This window comes from Dipodomys merriami, unplaced genomic scaffold, assembly GCF_024711535.1.
Source record: "Dipodomys merriami isolate MVZ:Mamm:240054 unplaced genomic scaffold, mDipMer1.0.p SCAF_28, whole genome shotgun sequence".
Taxonomy (NCBI): Eukaryota; Metazoa; Chordata; class Mammalia; order Rodentia; family Heteromyidae; genus Dipodomys; species Dipodomys merriami.
The window spans coordinates 12,613,761-12,634,481 of NW_027204270.1; the positions used below are offsets into that span (position 1 = coordinate 12,613,761).

The window sequence follows — 20,721 nt, forward strand, 5'->3', positions numbered from 1 at the left end:
AAGCCTTGTGCACTACTGACTCCAGTACCCAGCAGCCAAGCTTGTGCCATGTGGACTGATAAGCCTTCACCAGCCATTTGATGAACCCCACGGAGCTGGAGCCAGATGGAGGAGATGGGGAGTGAGAAGTGGAGTCTGCCTTGGCCTCTGGCATTTTCTGAACTGGCACAGCTTCTACGAAGCATTTCTGATGAAAGTTTCTGGGAAGCAGGATGCTGCTGAACTCCCAAAGGCCCGCAAGAAGCCAGCAGCCAGAAAGGGCGGTGCTCTCATCAGCTTCCCTGGCCCATTCAAGAAGCCCCTTCTGCCTCAGCTTTTTCCTCCGGGCCTTCAATCCCTGCTCCTCCCAGCTAAGGCTCTGGTGACAACCCTGGAGATGTCCTAGAGTTAGACCTGACAGAAGGAGAATGTGGAAGCACCTGTCCTTTCCCTCCAGCCAGGAATCTAGTGATGGTAGGTGGCAGATAGGAGCTTTAATACTGCCTTTTCTGGTCACTAACTAGACTTTGAATGAGCTACCTGGTCTCGATGTACTTCAGTTTCCCACTTGCAAATAAGGGGTGATGCTACCCACTTTTGAAAATCACTATATTGATTGAGTGGGGTCAGGAATATCAAGAACTCAGCACAAATTTGTGCTGGACAATGGTGTTTAGAGTTCATCAGGGGAGGGGAGCGAGGAGGGACTGAGAGGGTTGGCATCCCTTGGATATGAAGTGCCTCCTCCCCACCAAAAGGCTCTGTGTTGAAAGTTTGGTCCCCAGCTAGAGCCACTGGTGAGAAGTGATTGGATCACAAGGCGACTAACTTCATCAGTGGGTGAATCCACAGATGGGCTCATATGGAATGAGCTATTAGGACGAGAAAGTCAGATGAAGGAAGGAGGTTACTGAGGATGTATCTAGAAAGGGTTGGCTTGTCCCTGTCCCTTCCTGGCCCAGCCTCTGCTTCCTGTCCACCATGAGGAGAGCCACTTTGCCTCACTACATTCTCCTGCCATGCTCTTCTGCCTTAAACTGCACAGGTCTAGTGGCCAGGGGACCAGGGGACTGGGGATCATGACTGACGCCATGAGCCTAAGGAAATCTTCCTTTTTTTTTTTTTTTTGTTGTTGTTCTGGTATGGAGCTTGAACTCAGGGCGTGGGCACTGTTTCTTAGTTTTTTGTTTTGTTTTGTTTTATTCAAGGCTAGTGTTCTACCACTTCTGGCTTTTGAGTGGTTGACTGGAGATATGAGTCTCATGGACTTTCCTGCCTGAGCTGGCTTTGAACCACCATCCTCAGATCTTAGCCTTCTGAGTAGCTAGAATTACCAGCGCAAGGCTCTCTTTTTTTTGTTGTTGTTGGTGGTGGTGATGGAGCCTGAATTCTGGGCCTGGGCGCTGTCCCTACACTTAAGCATAGCACAAGGCTCTTAATCCTACTTCTTGGCATCCAACCCAATGCAAAGCCTGTTTCCTTACCCTCCCTAAAATTGCCTAATAAAAGCCCCAATTCTGTAAGAAGTCCTTCCTAATACCTTCCTACTGGGCTGCCTTTGCTTTCCCATTACACGCATTCTCCTTCACTGCAATGAGAATAAATAGGGCTTGTTTACTTGCAAGTGCATTTCTGGTGATCTTGGATTGGAATGGCATTGAAATAGTTATCTTCCACAGATGGATCATTGAGTATAAAATACCATCAAAACTGGACAATATGCTCAAGTAGAGTGCCTGCCTTGTAAGCATAAGGCCCTGAGTTCAAGCAGCAGTATCATAAAAAAATTTTTTAAAAATCATGGGCTGGGAATGTAACTTAGTGGTAGGATACTTGACTAGAATGCACAAAGCCCTGGGTTCAATTCCTCAGTACCACATAAATAGAAAAAGCCAGAAATGGCACTGTGACTCAATTTATTGCTAGCCTTGAATAAAAAAGAAGCTCAAGGACAGTGCCCAGGCCCTGAGTTCAAGCCCCATGACTGACAAAAAAAAAGGCTGAGAAGCAATTGAGCGACTAATTTTAAACCAAGAAGGCACAGAGAATTGAAAATATGCTACATTTTAAACTAGGTGGTACTTACTACAAATTTTTTAAGTTGAAAAGAAAAGAAATAAGCCATATGATTAAGATTAGTGTGTTTAACACACTTTAAAAAATTTTAAATAACATATATTAGTTATTCAAGGAAGAGTTCATTGTGGCATTTCCATATATACATACAATGTACCCAAACTTACCCCCTCCACCTATTGTATCCCTATTATACCTTGATTTAATTAATTTATTTAATTTATTTATTTTGTCAGCCTGAACTCTGGGCCTGGGCGCTGTCCCTCAGCTCTTCAGCTCAAGGCTAGCACTCTGCCACTTGAGCCGCAGAACCACTTCCAGCCTTTTCTGCTTATGTGGTGCTAAGGAAACAAACCCAGGGCCTCATGATTGCAAGGCAAGCACTCTACCACTGAACCACCTTCCCAGCCCCTACACTCTGATTTTAAAAGTGTTGACAACCAACTTTAGAAGGTAAGGGGAAGAATAGGAATCCAAAGCTGATTCCCCAAATACCAACTTCAACAAAGTATCTTGGCCACAAGGTCAAGGTCAAAATTGGGATGGTATCTGAGTTGCAGGGAACTTTGGGCCTTTGGAGGCTGAAATTTGATGAAAAGGTTAGACCAGCCACTTCCTGCAAACTTAAACACACTGAGATTCTTCATCCCAAAAAGCACTGGACTGGAAGGAAACATAATGAAATGCAATTGTCTTATTTTGCAACAGGAAAGAGTTTGATCAGGCCCAGGGAAGGTGGTCTCCCTTATAGTAACAAAGGTGGCAAAGCACGCTGGGATAGATTCAGGTGTGTGTGTGTGTGTGTGTGTGTGTGTGTGTGTGTGTGTGTGTGTGTGTGTGTGTGTGTGTGTGTGTGTGTGTGTGTGTGTGTGTGTGTGTGTGTGTGTGCGCGCGCGCATGCGCGCGCACGCGAGCGAGTACCAGGGCCTTACACTCTCACTTGGTTGTTTTGTTTTTTGTTCGTGGGGCTTGAATTCAAGGCCTGGGTGCTGTCCCTGAGCTCCTTTGCGCAAGGCTAGCACACCACCATTTTGAGCCATAGCTCCACTTCCAGTTTTTGAATGGTTAATTGGAGATAAGAGTTTCACAGGGACTTTCCTGCCCAGGCTGGTTTTGAACCACAATCCTCAGATCTCAGCCTCTTGAGTAGCTAGGATTACAGATATGAGCCACTGGTGCCTGGCTTCACTCAGGTTTTTCTTTTTTCTCTTGGTTGGTTCTCTACCACTTGAGCTATATTACTAGTTTGGCCTTTTGTGGATTAATTGGAGATTGAGTTGCCAGGGCTTTTCTTCCTGGGTTGGCATTGAACCTCGACCTTTATCTCTCCTGAATAGCTAAGATTACAGGAGTAAGTATATCTGGGATATTATAAACTAGGTTGGCTAGCAAATGACCCTGGCATGCCATGATCTGGGAGTAGAAGACTGGAAAACATGACCCCCAGCCACCCTTTTCATGACCAGGATTCTGGTTTGTCACAGTGTTCTGGACCAGCTGCTCAGCTATGATTAATTAGCCAAAGGGAGCTCTTCTGCAGTATACAGGAAGTGTTTTATGTTCTGTGGCTACTGCCACCAACCACAGCTTTAGTTAAATCTGAAGTTTAATCACCACAGTGCTGTTCTGTCATCACTTTCCTGATGGCTCTATCTTGGAAGGACAGTGGTGGGGATAGTGTTTCAGGAGAAGAGATGAGAACTTAAAGTAAGGACTACAGACACTGGTGACTTGAGGGTCATATAGACAGAGCATATATAGGATTCTTGGTGTTAAGGAACTCATTTTTTTCCTCTTTTTGGTGGGACTGCTGTTTGAACTTAAGGCCTTGCACTTGCTGGGCAGGCTCTCTGCCACTTGAGTCACGTCTATTCACTGGCTATCACAGGGTTTGTAGTGGAGATTTCAGATTCCAATCTTGTGGATGTTACAGATCATGAGAGTAAAGCTCTCGAACAAAAAGTACATACAACTGTCAAAGTAACCGAGATGAGGCAGGATCCTTTGTGACTGGGGAGGTCAAAGAAACTTCATGGAGAGGAAGGACTGAAGAGGAACCTTTTTGTTTCTGTTGTTGTCGGTCGTGGGGCTTGAACTCTGGGCCTGGGCACTGTCCCTGAGCTCTTCAGTTCAAGGCTAGCGCTCTACCACTTGAGCCACAGTGCCACTTCTGGTTTTCTCTTTCTTTCTTTTTTTTTTGGGGGGGGTCCGGTCATGGGCCCTAAACTCTGGGCCTGGGCGCTGTCCCTCAGCTCTTCAGTTCAAGGCTAGCGCTCTACCAGTTGCACCACAGTGCCACTTTTTTCTTTTTGCTTATGTGGTGCTGAGGAATCAAACCCAGGGCCTCAGGCATGCAAGGCAAGCGCTCTACCACTGAGCCACTTTCCCAGCCCTGCCACTTCTGGTTTGCTGGTGGTTTATTGGAGATAAAGAGTCTCATGGATTTTCCTGCCTGGGCTAGCTTTGAACCTGGATCCTCCAATCTCAGCCTCCTGAGTAGCTAGGATTACAGGTGTGAGCCATGACACACAGCTTGAAGAGGAATGTTAAAGGCAGAAGAGAATTGATTAGAGAGCCTGCCAGACAGGACAAAGTAACTCCTGGTACCAGAGAAGCTCGTGGAGGGAACAGCCTAAGTTAAAGTTTGGAGAGAGCAACAAGAAACTGAAGCATCCTGAGAATGGTCAGGAGGTACAAGAGGTATATGTCGGCCAGGTGCCCGTGGCTCACACCTGTAATCCTAGCTACTAAAGAGGCTAAGATCTGAGGATCACAGTTCAAAGCCAGTCAGGGCAGGAAAGTCTGGGAGACTCTTATCTCCAATAAACTACCACAAAACTGGAAATAGCGTTGTAGCTCAAGTGGTAGAGCACTTGCCTTGAGCTGAAGAGCTGAGGGACAGCACTCAGCCCAGAGTTCAAGCCCCACAACCGACCCCTCCCCCCCAAAAAGAGGTATATGTGGCTGGGGGCAGGGTAGAGAAGAGGCAGTTCTGATCTGGGAATAACATGAGCACTAGGCTGGCCAGATGTGGCTGAGAAGGATCTTAAATGCCCGGCTAAGAAGCTAGGACCTTCCCCAGCAAGGTGTAGAGAACTGCTTTGTTGGTAGTATTTTATTGTTTTTGTTTTTGTTTTTGTTTGACAAGGTTTCTCTATGTAGACCAGCCTTCAACATGAGATCCTCCTGCCTCAGTCTCCTGAGAGCAGGGATTACAGGTGTAAACCATCATACCCATGCTGAACGTTTTTAAACTGCACAGAGGACCCTGCATACCTTCCCGGCATCTCTCTCTCCATGCCATCAATCAGTGCCGTGGGAAGCACTGGGACATTCTTCACACGCCCTGTCTTCCTCTACCCTGCCTCAGTCCTTTCCCTGGGGTCTCAAGTTCACATCTCTTCCTACAAGAAGCTTCGGAGTCGGCTCCCTTACACCCCGGGCGGGTCAGTCCCCTCTCCCCTCCTTTCAAGGCTGCCACCTTCACTGTGTGAGCCCAGATAACGGTGTGGTAATTATTCCTTTGTGTGAACTGGAGGCTACTCTGTGGACTCTGAGGCTAGAGACAATACCTGGCTTATGGTGTGTGCCCAAGAATTCACATGGGGCAGTAGAGTGGGGGTGCGTGGAGGGCTGGCCTGTGCCCCCATCCCGCCCACCCCACCCCCGCCCAGCTCAGGTGCCTCCAGGTCCCTCCCGGGCTGTTAAGCCTCTTTCGAGAAAGGACACTGGAAAATCACAAATGTCAGCAGGTTGCGAGTTGGTAGGAAACGTGCCTTTAAACGATCAGTCTCCGATTCTCACAGCAAGCCAAGACACACAGAACCAAATGCAACCACTTCCCCCTTCTCGGAGCGGAGAATGGATGGAGCCCAGGCTGCTTCCAAGACGCGCCCGGGAACTGGGAGAGGAGCCACGAGGCGGAGGGTTACGACTCGGAACTACTTAACAAGAACCCTCCGCTCAGCCCTATCACGGAATGCTGCTCCTCAAGACCACCAGGGGGCGAAATCGCCCCGCATCCCGGGTCTTGGGCGGGCTCTGTCGGCCTGATCGGGTCGCAGAGACCGATGGGAATTGCAGTCCTAGCGTGGCAAAGGTGCGAGCGCGCGCGGTGTGCCTTGGAAGTTGTAGTCTCCAGCGGAGAGGCGGGAAGCGCTTTTGCGCTTTCCAGGTTGATCCCTGGAAACTACAACTACCAGGGGGTCAGTGGGTTCTTGCGTATAGGTCTCGTCTCGGTCGGCGAAACTCTCAGGTTGTCTCTTGAGGGCATCACCTTGACTGGTAAGTGTGGTGGGAGCTTCCATGCTGGACTGGGCTGTAGCGAGACTTTTTTTCGTAATTCGGCCTATCTGGCTTGGGGTCTCCTGAACTCTCAATCCCAGGCACTGGTTCTTGCATTAAACTCCAAAGTAACGCACGTTGCTCTTTGATCTTCGTCCTCTCTGTTTCCTCTTCTGACCCTAAGCCTCGGGGGGCCGCCTCGCTCGTCCCACTGCGCCCCCGGACCCCCCCCCCCCAGCCTCCTCCCCGGCCGCACAGCTCACCTCTCCCGTGTTCTCCACACTCCGTGTGCTCCCCCGGCTCCTGCTGCCCCGGTCTTCATTCCTTCTTCCCGGTGCCAGCCGTCGTGGCCTCTTGCTCTCCGGGGACGGACTCACTTTCTGCCTGGATACAGTGGAGTTGGGCATCACTGTTGGGGTGAGGTTGTGCTATGAGAGAGCTTGCAGGCAACAGGATGTATGCTTCTGACATGGGCTAGTGTCCTGGAAAAGCCTTGTGGGGGTGCTTTTCTAGCGCTGCCACCTTATTGCTCAAACCTGTCCTTTGAGCTTTTGATATCTATCTACATCTGAGACTAGGGCGCTATTATTGCCCCACTTCCTTCAGAGACCAAAGATTGAGCCACACCAATGAGCCTGTATTCTTCAGGGAGGTTTATCTGGTGGCCCAAACCTTAGATGCAGCCCAGATACCACAGGGGTGAGGAGGATGGGGGAAGTTTGGAGTGCAAGCAGCAGGACAGCTGCACTGTAAGCCCTGGTCATAACCTTTAAAGGGCTCTCCTGACTTTGCTCAGTGGACTCTGGCTTGGGTAAGGGCCTCTTAGACTTGAAAAGGCTGCAAGGCAGGCTGGGAAGGTGACTCAGTGGTAGAGCGCTTGCCTTGCATGCATGAGGCCCTGGGTTCGATTCCTCAGCACCACATAAGCAGAAAGAAAAAAGCCGGAAGTGGCGCTGTGGCTCAGGTGGTAGAGTGGTAGCCTTGAGCTGAAATACTGAGGGACAGCGCCCAGGCCCAGAGTTCAGGCCCCATAACCGGACCCACCCCCCAAAAAAAAAAAAAAGAAAGAAAGAAAAGGCTGCAAGGCAAGAATCCATTTTGCCATAGTTTGACCCAGGAAAAATGAAAGAGGTCTTGTCTGGGTATGTTAAAAGAGAGCCTTAGCACTGTTAATTAGTTCTGGACATTTTATGAGCACTTAAATATACCAGACCCTAGGCAGTATCGATTTTCTTATTTAAATTTCACTTATGAAGTGTCCTTATTTTACATATAAAAAACAGGATCAGAAAAGTCTTAGAGGTAAGACTAACCAACAATTGTTGATTACAGGGCCTTTTACGTGTCAGGTGTTTTAAATACATTATTTAGTCATCTTCACCAAACTTGAGAGTTATTTCTATCATGTAGATAAGTTATCAGAGATTTAGAATTTAAAGAAGCTTGCTCAATATCTCACAGCTAACCAGGAGCTGGTGGCTCATACCTAAATTTCTAGGTACTCGGGAGGCTGAGATCTGAGGAATGAAGTTTGAAGCCAGCCTTGGCAGACAAATTCAAGAGACTTTAGTTAGCCAGCAAAAAGTCAGAAATGGAGGCATGGCAAAAACAAACAAAAACAGGCAAGAGTGAGAGGCCCCCGTACACCCACACACATACATACTTACAACACACACACACACACACACACACACACACACTCATAAGCTAGTAACTAAGAGAGATAGAATTCAGAGTCAACAAAGCCTTTCTTTCCACACTGTATTATGTAGCTTTATTTTTAGATCAAAAAGATCCAAAGAAATTGAGTTTAAATCAAAGCCAAGGGAAGATACAGTTATTAAGTCACCACTGTGTGTAGAAAGCATACAGATAGATGGCTTGAGCTATAAAGAAGTATAAAATACAGTTTTGCCCCTGGAATACATCTGAAGAGAAAGGTATCAGTATGTGAAAGTTTAAGACTCACAGTATGCAGGGCACTACATTAAGCTTGGTGATTTTCAGGAACATACTTTCAGTGACCATGAGGATCACATCCAATGAAACTGAAGTTATAAAAACTGTGTACATGGGCTGGGAATGTGGCTTAGTGGTAGCATGCATGAAGCCCTGGGTTCAATTCCTCCGTACCACATAAACAGAAAAGGCCAGAAGTGGCACTGTGGCTTAAGTGGTAGAGTGCTAGCCTTGAGCAAAAGACAGTACCCAGGTCCTAAGGTCAAGCCCCAAGACTGGCAAACACACACACACACACACACACACAACAAAAAAACAAAAACAGTGTACACTCTGTTCATGCATGCATATCTGAATGAAGGAAAAGAACTTTCCTCATCTGCACTAGTCAAACCTTGCTGGTCAAACACACATAGAGGTTTTAAAAAAGTAGTTGGGGCCAGGTACCCATGGCTCACACCTATATCCTAGTTACTCAGGAGGCTGAGATCTGAGGATCACAGTTCAAAGTCAGGCCAGGAAGGAAAGTGTGTGGAGACTCTTAGCTCTAATTGACCACAAGAAGTACACATACAAAACACTCCAATTGAGGTCAGTAGTGCACACTTATAATTGTACCAACTCAAGAGGCTGAGATCTAAAGGATGGTTAGAAAAGTCTATTAGACTCCATCTCCACAATAACTAGTAAAAAGCTGAACTGGAGATGTGGCTCAAGTGGTAGATCACCAGCTGAACAACCAAGCCACAAGCATGAGGTCCTGAGTTCAAACCCTAGTACCACCAATAGTTGTGGGGCCTGAACTCTGGACTTGGGTGCTGTCCCTCAGCCCTTCAGCTCAAGGCTAGCTCTCTACCATTTGAGCCACAGCCCCACTTCCTTTTTTTTTTTTCTGCTTTTGTGGTGCTGAGGAATCGAACCCAGGGCCTCATTCATGCGAGGCAAGCACTCTACCACCAAGCCACCTTCACACTTGGTCTCTGGGAATGCAGGAAAGTAAAGTTTCTGAGCCAATTGGGCTATGGATTCAGACACCCATGATCTAGATTCCACATGGACCACTGGTTGTGGTGGTCACTGACTTGATCTGTGTCAGCCTGAGACTGGATTCCAGATGAGGAATAGTGACAGTGCTCAGAGATGAGAGGAGAGAAGGTTGGGAAGACTTGAGAAAGCTCCCAAGAGGACTCAGAAACTCACTGGAAGGGATGGAGAGGCTTCTGCACAGGCACTACCATAATTGTTGAGATGAGATGAACAAAGGAAGGTAGAGATCCCTGGACTGATTTTCCTGGAAAATATCATTTATGTGAGCCTAGGGAACACAGACTCCTTTATATGTTAGCCTTACTCTGGCCAATTATCTTCTTTAGCTTTTATTTGTTTCTAGACAAATTTATCTGATCATCCTTTTAGAATTTGCTGTCCTGATTGTCAACTTCCACCTGTCTGGCCTAAAAGAAAACCCTACTTACTGTAGCTGGGCGCTGGTGGCTCATACCTGTAATCCTAGCTACTCAGGAGGCTGAGATCTGAGGATCTCAGTTCAAAGCCAGCCCAGGCAAGAAAGTCCATGAGACTCTTTCCTCCAATAAACTACCAGAAAACCGGAAGTGGTGCTATGGCTCAAGTGGTAGAGCGCTTGCTTTGAGCTGAAGAGCTGAGGGACAGTGCCCAGGCCCAGAGTTCAAGCCCCATCACACACACACACACACACACACACACACACACACACACACACACACACACACACACACACACACACACACACACACACACACACACACACACACACACACACACACACACACACACACACACACACACACACACACACACACACACAGAATCTTACTGTCGTCATTCTACTTAATGTTGGAAGATAGTAAAACAAACCATTTTCTTTTTACTATCCATTTCACTCCTTCCTTTTGTTTTTCTGAAGCTCTTCTTAGCTCTTCCCTCTCCATTGATCCTACATCCAGTCTGTTATCAAATATGCTACTGTTTTTGCTTTTTTTAAATCAGCAGCTATTTCTTGGTTATTTGCCAAGAGCCAATATACTATAGTAGGTGTTTTAAATGTATTAGTTCTATTTATCTTCACAGCAACCCCTGAGAATGAATAGATTTGCCTTATATACATAGAGAATCAGAGTTAGAAGAGGTCAGGTAACTTGCCCAGACTAGGTGGCAAAGGAGTTAGGCCTTCTTTGGGTGAGTCTTTCCATGCGTTTTTCTGATTGAATTTCTTTCTTACCCACCACCTCACCTAGAGCAGATTCTGACACCTTTGCCTAGTTATTCAGGGACTGCCATGTGGGCCTTGTCACGGCCTCCTCTCCCCCGGTCCATCACTAACGGCCTCTGTTTCTCACATGTCCTTTCTTCATACCCTGCCTTTGCTCACACTTTCTTTGACTTGACAATTGGCCTTTCTCATTTTCCCTTGCCATCTGTGCCCAAGCTTGAGGCACATTCTCTCACTCTCTGTGCCCAAGCTTGGGAGCCCTCTCTCTCTTCAGAACTCCTGTGGTATTTTATCTGACTCTTTGCTTATACCCGTTAGGACTGCAGCTGCTCTGCTGTCATGTGGTTGACGTGCGTCTCTTGCATATGCCTTCAGCAACACGGGAAAAAGGTCAGAGTCAGTGACTAAGTCTAAACTGATTTAGTCACTGACTGCCTCAGACTGTAGCTGCTTCTTTAAAAGAAGTGGGCTAATTTTAACTTTTGCTTCAGTGAAACAAAAGGAAGGAGGGAGGTGCATAGTAAAAAAATTGATTTGTTTTATCATCTTCCAACATTAAGTAGCATGATGACAGTAGGATTTTTTTGGGGTTTCCTTTAGACCAGACAAGTAGAAGTTGACAATCAGGAGATGTGTGGATAGTAACAGGAAGGGAGGGAGGGAGGAAAAAAGGAAAGGAGGAGTGAAAAGAGGAAGGAAAAAAGGGAGAGGAGGGAGAGAGGAGGGAAGAAAAGTAAAAAAGAGGAAAGGGAAGAAGAGAAGGGGAAGGGAGGAAAGAGGAGAGGAGGATAAAAAAGGCTGTGGATGTAGCCCAATGGTAGAGCGCTTTCCTAGCACACAGTAGGTCTTGGGTTCACTCGCCAATATCCCTAAAATTAATAATTAATGAATAGAACTGCCTGACATGATGGTTTATAGCTATAATCTCAGCTACTCTGGAGACAGGAGCCAAACGATTTTTTTGTGGGACTTGAATTCAGGGCCTAGACACTGTCCCTGAGCTCTATTGCTCAAGGCTAGTGCTCTGCCACTTTGAGCCACGGCTCCACTTCTGGCTTTCTGGTGGTTAATTGGAGATAAAAGTCTCATGGACTTTCCTGCCCTGGCTGGCTTTGAACAACAATCCTCAGATCTCAGCCTCCTGAATAGCTAGGATTACAAGCATAAGCCACCAGTGACCAGCGAGGCCGAATGATTTTTTTTTTTTTTTTTTTTTTTTTGGGTCCGGTCGTGGGGCGTGAACTCTGGGCCTGGGCGCTGTCCCTCAGCTCTTCAGCTCAAGGCTAGCACTCTACCACTTGAGCCACAGCGCCACTTCCGGCTTTTTTCTTTTTGCTTATGTGGTGCTGAGGAATCGAACCCAGGGCCTCAGGCATGCAAGGCAAGCGCTCTACCACTGAGCCACCTTCCCAGCCCCGAGGCCGAATGATTTTGAGTTGGAGTCCATCCTGGGCAAAGTTAGTGAGACCTTATCTCAAAAACAAAATAAAGCCAGACACCAAGGGCTCACGCCTATAAACCTAGCTACTCAGGAGGCTGAGATCTGAGAACCATGGTTCAAAGCCAGCACAGGAAGGAAAGTCTGTGAGATTCTTATCTCCAATTAACTATCTAAAAACCAGAAGTGACACTGGCTCAAAGTGGTAGAGTGCTATTCTTGAGCAAATGCTCAGGGACAGTTCCTAGTCCCTGAGTTCAAGTCCCACAACCAATACAAATGAATGAATAAATAAGTAAAGGGCTAGAGGTATAGCTCAAGTGGTAGACTTCTTCTCTAGCAAGTATAAGATCCCAAATTCAACCTCCAAAACCACAGACAAAAGTGAGTAAAATTAAATAATTGTTCTGCTTGTGACACTGAGAGGCTCACTGGATCTGTCAGGAACTTGGTTTGTCTGTCAGTGTAGCACATACCTGACCGTGGGGAGGACGGGCAGAATCCATGTCTAAGGTCTCTTCTTGCCCAGGCATGCTTTGACAGGCTCTGATCCCTCCCAGAGCATCTTAAAGCAGGCAGAATAATGTGATAATAATTAATCATCTGGACTCAGAACTCAATATCCATTTAGATGCCTTTAGTTGCAAGCAATAGAAATCTTAGTTCTGGAGTTGGGGAGTAGGAAGACTGTGGTATGAAGCCCACTCATCAAAAAAAAAAAAAAAAAAATAGGGAGACCCTCCTCTTCCCATCTCAATTGGTAAGCCAAGCATGGTAGCATGTGCCTATAACCTCTAGTACATGGGAGGCATGGATAGGAAGATTTTAGTATAAAGCTATCCCATCCCCCAAAATAATGCAAAAAAGGAGTGTAAAGTGGTAGAGTGTACATCTAGCAAGCATGAGGCCCTGAGTTCAAACCCTAGTACTGCCCTCAAATCCAAAACACCCCCCCCAAATAAATCTCAATTCTGTTGGTTTAAACAATAAATTGGTAGGACTAAGATAACTAAAAGACTAGGAGTGACTTTCTTCTTGAGCAGGATCAGTCATGAAGATGACAGAGCCTGGGTTTGTCACCCATCGGCAGAGTATCTGGGGAAAGTTATTGAACCTTTCTGTGCCTCAGTTTCCTCATCTGTAAAATAGGTCTTGGCACTGGCTATCACAGAGTTTTAAGGTAGTGAAATGAGATGATGTATGTGAGATTCTTGGTACAGTGTGGACAGGTAAGCGGGCCCTGGTGAGGGCCAGGCCTGCGTAGACGTCTCTACAGCACTTGCTGCCATGCCTGGCATGTGATAGGGGTTGCATAAGTGCTTGGTAGTAGGTTTTGTGGCATATGAAAGTTCTGTCTCTTCTTCACTGCCATCTTCTTACTCCATCAACGGTGGGGGCAGGGGAGGAGGATGGGAAATGCAGCCCTAAACATTGCCAAGTGAATGATATACATGATTCAGTGAGTGACAGGCCATGGAGGATGTGGTGATGAGGGCGGAGAGTGGGGGATAGAGTGCTGACAAGGGGCACATGATGCTTATAACAAAGGAAACTAGGAAGAAACCAGCAAGAGGCTTTTCTGTGTTCCACCCTCCAGCCCTCAAGTTCAGAACCACGCTGACACTTAAGTCCATCCACTGGCGATGCCATGGGGACCGGCCAGTCTGTGAGCTTTCCACCCATCTCCGGCCCCTACCATGTAGGCTGCGGGGATGTGATGGAAGGTCATAGTCTCCAGGTATGTGAACCCAGCTCCACCCCTGCACAGCTCCATTGCTTCTGCTTGCTGCCTGCTCTGGGCTTCAGTGAGCGTATAGGTACTGAGTAGGAGGAATGGAGGGCAGATGCTGACCCTGGAAGGCTTTCAGTGAGCAGTGAGCCATGTGCCATGGGTGGAAAGATGATGACCTCCTCTCTACCTTCACCTAGTTCCCTCCTGCTCCATTCTGAACTTTCCTTCCACCTGCCCCTAGGTTTACTCTGCTAGCTCTTGGGCTCCTCTTTCCCTTGTAATAGGCTCCCATTTCTTGTAACCCCCTCATCTCCTCCCCTGTCAAATGAGTATGCTACTGCTTCCTGAGAGCCAGCCCTGGAGGACCAGTCTGGGTGACCCACTGATGCCACCCTGTTTGGCACAAGGGCAAATCTTATCTTCTCTAGAGTCTTCCAAGCCTGGGCTCAGGACCAGATTGAAATCTTTCAATGGCCCAAGCACTTAAAATATTTTGGTGCCCTGCCAAGATGTAATTCAAAAATATAGTTAGCTATTTGTAATAACATAAGCTTTCCAAGAAAATTGCTTCTCTTTGGATTTTCTAAATGTAAAGTTTAGGTATGTTGGCAGGGCACTGGTGGCTCACACCTGTCATCCTAGTTACTCAGAAGGCTGAGATCTGAGGATCTAAGTTTGAAGCCAGCCCAGGGAGGAAAGTCTGTGAGACTCCAATTAACCACCAACAAGCTGGAAGTGGAGCTGTGGCTCAAGTGGTAGAGTGCTAGCCTTGAGCAAAAGCTGAGGGACGGCATCCAGGCCCTGAGTTCAAGCCCCAGGACTGGTGCGCACAGAGAAATGTTTAGGTATGTTGAAGAAGCCTAAGTTTCTTCATGTTGGTGTCCTGATTGTCTTGTACCCCAGACACCTGATGAGTATGTCTACTGGGAGACCCAGCAGTGCTTTGTCTTCTCACTGAGCAGCTGCTCTCTTTGCTACAGGGGAGCTTCTTTCGACTCTTCTACCCTTGCCAAGAGGTGGAGGAGACCCCAGAGCAGCCTCTCTGGATTCCTCGATACGAGTACTGCACTGGCCTGGCCGATTACCTGCAGTTTAACAAGCGCTGGGTGGGGTTGCTGCTCAACCTGGTTGTGGGTAAGGCTGGCCTGGCTGCAGATGCTTGCCCAGTTGCATGGTTACATCCCTAGGAAACACCCTGAGAGGATACCCAGGCATATACAGCCATCTCTTAGTGGGTGGTGTGGGAAAATTGGGAGAGAATCACATAGATAAGAGCTTTGGACATTGAGGTAGCCTCTCCAGACTTTATGATTTACTAGAGCAAGTTACTTACCCCATCTAAGTGAGATCTTACCCCATCTGTGAGGCGTCTGCAAAGCCACTTGTGCAACACTTGAGATATCAACTGGGGGCAGAAGTAGAAGCTATGACTCCTTTATCCAGTGTGCATTAATCCTTACTCTGAATCAGCTGTTGTATACATTTGATCATTTTTCTTTTTTCTTTTTCATTTTCTGGTAGTGCTGGGGATCAAACCCAACTAGGCATGCTAGAAAGCACTCTACCACTGAGCTACACCCCCAGCCCCTAGATCAGACATTCCAAGCTTACAGAGCATAGGCTCCTACAGTTCTCTCTCTGGTCCTACCGTCTTCTGGGTAGGATCACTGACTAAATCATCCACGCCCAGGAACTGTACCCACAGTCTTGGCATCTCAGGGATCTGCCTTCAGTTTATTCAATATTGTCCTGGAGATGGAACCAAGGGCCTCCTGCATGCTGGGCTACATTGAGCTATACACCAGCCCTGTTCCTTTGGTATTATCTAATTCATTCATTTATTTTTCATGGTATTCACTCTCCCTAGGGAAGTGAAGAGGAGAGAGTAAATGATGATGATGGCCCTGGCTGGAGCAGGGGTGACTGGTGATTCTCCAGAGGAGAGAAACCACCAATGTTTTCTCACCCCCAATGCTTGTGTGTGGACTGCCTTTGGGATTACACAACCAGGGCAGCCAGAGATTCTATACCCATGTCTCTATACCAGGATCTTGTCGCCTGCCTGTTAGCTGGAATGGTTCCTTTAAGACAAAGGACTCTGGATACCCTTTGATCATCTTCTCCCATGGTTTGGGAGCCTTCAGGTAAGAGTTTCTATCGTATTCTTTGCCTAGTGACAGCTGCTGAGATGTATCTTATTCTCTAAGGGCAGAATAACAGACATCTCCATCTGCTCGCTGTCTTATCTGCCATCTGCCTCCTGCGATAACCCTGGGTCCCCCTTCTCTGGAAGGCCTTTCTCAAGCAGCCTTTTCTTCTCAGCTTCCAGCAGCTATATAAATATGCATGTCTCATTGTCTTCCTCTATTGCAACCCCAAAGTACTAGGAAGGGTTTAAGAGAAATTTTATTAAATCTATGTTGTGCATCCACTCTGCATGGTATTGACAGGAGAATAAGACAGGCTCATTCCTTGTGCTCACTGAGCTAGTGGCCTAACTTCCAAACCCCAACCATACCCCATACTCGTGTCCTGTGTGAATGGAAGAAGGCTTTGGATTTTAGCATCTGCCAGATGAGAATGCCTGTCCCCTAGGATGACTTCTGAGGCTTGGGCTGGATTGACGCCTACTTAGGCATCACCTTGTCAGCTTCTCTCCCTTTCTCCACATGGAGGGACGTAGCGATGCCAGACTCCAAGATCTCTTTCACCAGTTTGGGAATAATATAGTGTCCATTCAGGATTCTTCCCATGATTTCCTCTTAGTTTCTATCCCTTGGTGTGTTATATGGCTTAGGAGTTATAGTACAGGTATTCATAGTTAAGCTTGTGAATGCTTTGTCTGTTTTATCTATCAACATCTGTGGCTAGTTTATGTCCCAGAGTGTGTCACATATCTTAGAGGCTTCCCCAATCTCAAACCATTGTCCACCCTGTAGCCAGGGATTGCATGTGTGCGTGCGTGCATGTGCGTGCGTGCGTGCGTGCGTGTGTGTGTATGTATGTGTGTGTGTGTGTGTGTGTGTGTGTGTGTGTGTGCGCGCGCGCGCTGTGGGGTTTGAACTCAGGGCCTGGGCCCTGTCCCTGAGCTTTTTTCCTCAAGGCCAGAGCTTTACGACTTTGAGCCACAGCTGTTTCTGATTTTTTCAGTGGTTAGTTGGAGAGAAGAGTCTTATGGACTTTCCTGCCCAGGCTGGCTTTGAACCGTGATTCTCAGATCTCAGCCTTCTGAACCACCAGTGCCTAGATGGATTGCTATTTTAAAATCAAATGCTATCTTGTCATTTCATCACCTTCAATAGTGCCTGACATATAGGAGATGCTCAGGAAATATTCGTTGATTAAGTGAATGAATTGAGTGAATGAATGTTCCTCTTCTAATTAAAACTTTCAATAACTCTTGAAGTTAATCCCACTTAAAAAAAAAACAATTGTATGTGTACTGGTTCCAGACTTTGTCCCTTAGTTTTTTTCCAATCAAGGCTGGTACTCTACTACTTTTTTTTTGGGGGGGGGGGCCTGGTCGTGGGGCTTGAACTCTGGGCCTGGGCGCTGTCCCCCAGCTCTTCAGCTCAAGGCTAGCGCTCTACCACTTGAGCCACAGCGCCACTTTTGGCTTTTTTTTTTCTGCTTATGTGGTGCTGAGGAATGGAACCCAGGGCCTCATGCATGCAAGGCAAGCGCTCTACCACTGAGCCACCTTCCCAGCCCCGGTACTCTAATACCTGAGCCATACTTCTACTTCCAACTTAATTAGAGATAGCCAAGCTTGTCTTTCCTCTTTCTCCCTCTTTTGTATAGTCAATTCCAAATTACCTTCAAGGTCCTAGTTTGGATGCCACTTGGATTTTGTTGTTGTTTTGGCATTACTGGGATTTGCACTCAGGGTTTTGAGCTTGCTAGGCAGGTATTCTACCACGTGAGTCACACCTCCAGCTCCCACTTTGTGTTTTTGAGGCAAGGTCTCACTGTGTAGCCCAGACAGTTCTTGGATTCACAATCCTTCTGACCAGCCTCCCAAGTGCTTGGATTCTAGGCATAATACACCACCTCTGGCCTTGATGTCACTTCTTTAGGCCCATCCTGACCCCTATATTAAGTTTTCAGTGTCTTCTGTGCTTCTGGATATTTTAACATAATAGCACATAAGTTTTTTTATTTGTGGATTATTATTTTATATCTGCCTTCCCAGTAGCTTATATGCCTAAAAAGTAATACTTTCCCCAATATTTATCTGTCTATCTATCTATCTGCTGTGTTTTTCTGGGTTTTCATTCATCCAGAAGATACCTATTGAGCACATGTTCACTGCCAGCTCCTTGCCATAAGATAAACAAATCCAGAATGTCTTGTGGGCTGGAGGAACTGGGACATAGGCTTCTGTACCTGGTCAAAAGTGGAAAGTAGATGTAGAGATGAGGCCAGAAAAGAATGCAGATGATTTCAGTGTTACATCCTCTTTTTTTTTTTTTTTTTTTTTGAGACAAGATTTTGCTATATAGCCTAGGCTATATAGCAAACTCTCAATCTTCCTGCCTTAGCCTCCCAAGTGTTAGAGTCACTGGAGAGAATTCAGCTTCAGTGTTGGAGTAGGCAGGTGGGGATGTATGTCTTTGGGCTGAGTGGTAGGCTCTGAATGGCAGACAGTCTCAAGGTAACACAGTTTGAACTGAGCTGGGAAAGGATCAGAAATCACTGTGCCTCTTCAGTCCAGTTTACTGCCTCCTCTGGAAAAATGTAAAAAAAAACTAAAGGAAACTTAAGAAATTGATCTTCCTGGCTGGGAATGTGGCTTTGTGGCTGGCTGAGTGCTTACCTAGCATGCACGAAGCCCTGGGTTTGATTCTTCAGTACCACATAAACATCAAAAGATGGAAGTGGCACTGTGACTCAAGTGGTATCGTGCTAGCCTTGAGCAAAGCTCAGGGACAGTGCCCAGGCCCTGAGTTCAAGCCCCAGGACTGGCGCAAAAAAAAAAAAAAGAAAGAAAGAAAGAAAGAAAAGAAAAGAAAAAATTGACCTTTCGGTATCATGGAGGACTTTGGAAGGTATATTTCACATAACGTGTCCAAAGAGAGCCAGGCACTGGTGACTCACGCCTATAATCCAAGAGGCTGATTCAAAGTCAGCCTAGTCAGGAAAGTCCCTGAGACTCTTATCTACAATTAATCATCAAAAAAGGCCGGAAGTGAATCTGTTGCTCAAGTGGTAGAGCATTAGTCTTGAGCAAAAGAAGCTCAGGGATAGTGACCAGGCCCTGAGTTCAAACCCCAGGACCAACACACACATAAAGTCCAAATAGTACTGACTAAAACATGTTAAAGTTTATTTTTCATAGATGCCTGCTAAAGGCAGGAAGATCATGAGTTTGAGGCCATTTTGGCAACATGTCAAGAACCTGTCTTAAAAAGAGAAGAAAAGTTTCTGATGAAAAATAGCTAGATGTAAAGAAGTTACCAGAGAACCAGACTTTCATATAATTTTCTGTACCGGTTTTTGTGGCTTTCATTTCTAAAGTTATCTCATGACCCAGGGTGTCTGCTTTAGTTCTAGCCATTATATCTACATCTTAGGCAATAACATTTTCCCTTTTTGCTGGAAGTTGTGTGTAACAACTGATTGCATCTCATTGGCTAGCATTGGTTTGTCAGTTATTATAGTGTCTAGCTCCATGAAGTTCTGCAATCCAAACTGGGATTATTACAAGTGTAAAATGTACGCTAGATTTCAGAAAGTAGATATGAAAAGAACATAAAATATTTCAAACCCAATTGCCAGTGACTCACACCTGTCATCCAAGCTGCTCTGGAGGCTAGAGGATCTAGAGGATTACTATTTGAAGCCAGCCTAGTGAGACTCATCTCCAAGGTAACCAGTAAAATTCAGGGTTGGCGAGAGGTATAGCTCAAGTGGTAGTAGCACAAGCAAGCCAGCCAAGTCGGCTCGAGTCTCTTAGCTCAAACCCCTATACTAGTAATAGAAAAAAAAAATCATAAATAAGCGAGGTAGAGTGGCAGACACTTGAGAGGCTGAGACAGAAAGATCAAAAGTTCAAGGCCAAAGGGATGGTAGGGGAAAAACAAAGGAGGGGGTAACACTGCTCGATAGGAAATGTACTCATTACCTTACTCATGTAACTGTAACCCCTCTGTACAGTATCTTTTTTTTTAGTATCTTTACAATAAATAATACATATTAAAAAAAAGTTCAAGGCCAGCTTACACTATATAATGAATTCAGGCTGACCGAGACTATTTAATGAGATCCTATCTCAAAGAAGAAAAAAAAGAATAGGAATAAAGTTGCTAATTTTAAATGTTTAGTTATCTTGAAATTACAGTAAGTTAAATACAGGTTGAACAAAATATAACAAGTATAAAAGGCTATCATAGATTAAATAAAATATATTATTAAGTTAATGTCTTTTATTTTTTTGTACTGACCCTGGGCCTTGAACTCAGGGCCTGGAAGCTGTCCCTGAGCTTTTTTGTTCAAGGCTGGCTCTCTACCACTTGAGCCACAGCTCCATTTCTAGCTTTTTTTGGTGACTAATTGGAGATAAGAGTCTCACAGATTTTCCTGCCCAGGCTGGCTTCAAACTGCGATCCTCAGATCTCAGACTCCTAAGCAGCTAGGATTATAGGCATGAACCACCAGCGCCTTTCTTCTTTATTTTATTTTTTTATTTTTTTGGGGGTCCGGTCGTGGGGCCTGAAGTCTGGGACTGGGCGCTGTCCATCAGCTCTTCAGCTCAAGGCTAGTGCTCTACCACTTGAGCCACAGTGCCACTTCTGGCTTTTTTTCTTTTTGCTTATGTGGTGCTGGGGAATCGAACCCAGGGCCTCATGCATGCAAGGCAAGCGCTCTACCACTGAGCCACTTTCCCAGCCCCTCTTCTTTATTTTTAAAACATGTCTATTAGGTGTTGGTGATGTATGTAGCTCAGTGGTAGAATGTTTACCTAACATGAACAAGGCCCTGGGCTCAGTCTCATCATCTTAA

General features: G+C 46.2%; 2 protein-coding genes across 3 annotated transcripts in view; one reads left to right on the forward strand and one right to left on the reverse strand.

Moving 5' to 3' along the window:
- The window catches only part of Extl1 (exostosin like glycosyltransferase 1), a 35,072-nt gene extending 28,382 nt beyond the window's left edge, over positions 1-6,690 (reverse strand). Inside the window, exon 1 of the mRNA XM_070037586.1 lies at positions 6,603-6,690. Coding sequence (XP_069893687.1) covers positions 6,603-6,661 — 59 coding nt within the window. The 5' untranslated portion in view covers positions 6,662-6,690. The remainder of the gene's footprint in view (positions 1-6,602) is intronic.
- The window catches only part of Pafah2 (platelet activating factor acetylhydrolase 2), a 34,374-nt gene continuing 19,937 nt past the window's right edge, over positions 6,285-20,721 (forward strand). The window contains exons 1-4 of one of the 2 annotated variants that reach the window (XM_070037587.1): positions 6,285-6,339; positions 13,585-13,725; positions 14,700-14,853; positions 15,767-15,863. In XM_070037587.1, the coding sequence (XP_069893688.1) occupies positions 13,636-13,725; positions 14,700-14,853; positions 15,767-15,863 (341 nt within the window). In that variant the 5' untranslated portion in view covers positions 6,285-6,339; positions 13,585-13,635. Of the gene's footprint in view, positions 6,340-10,920; positions 10,940-13,584; positions 13,726-14,699; positions 14,854-15,766; positions 15,864-20,721 lie in introns of those variants that run through there. The other variant, XM_070037588.1, reaches the window with a different exon arrangement.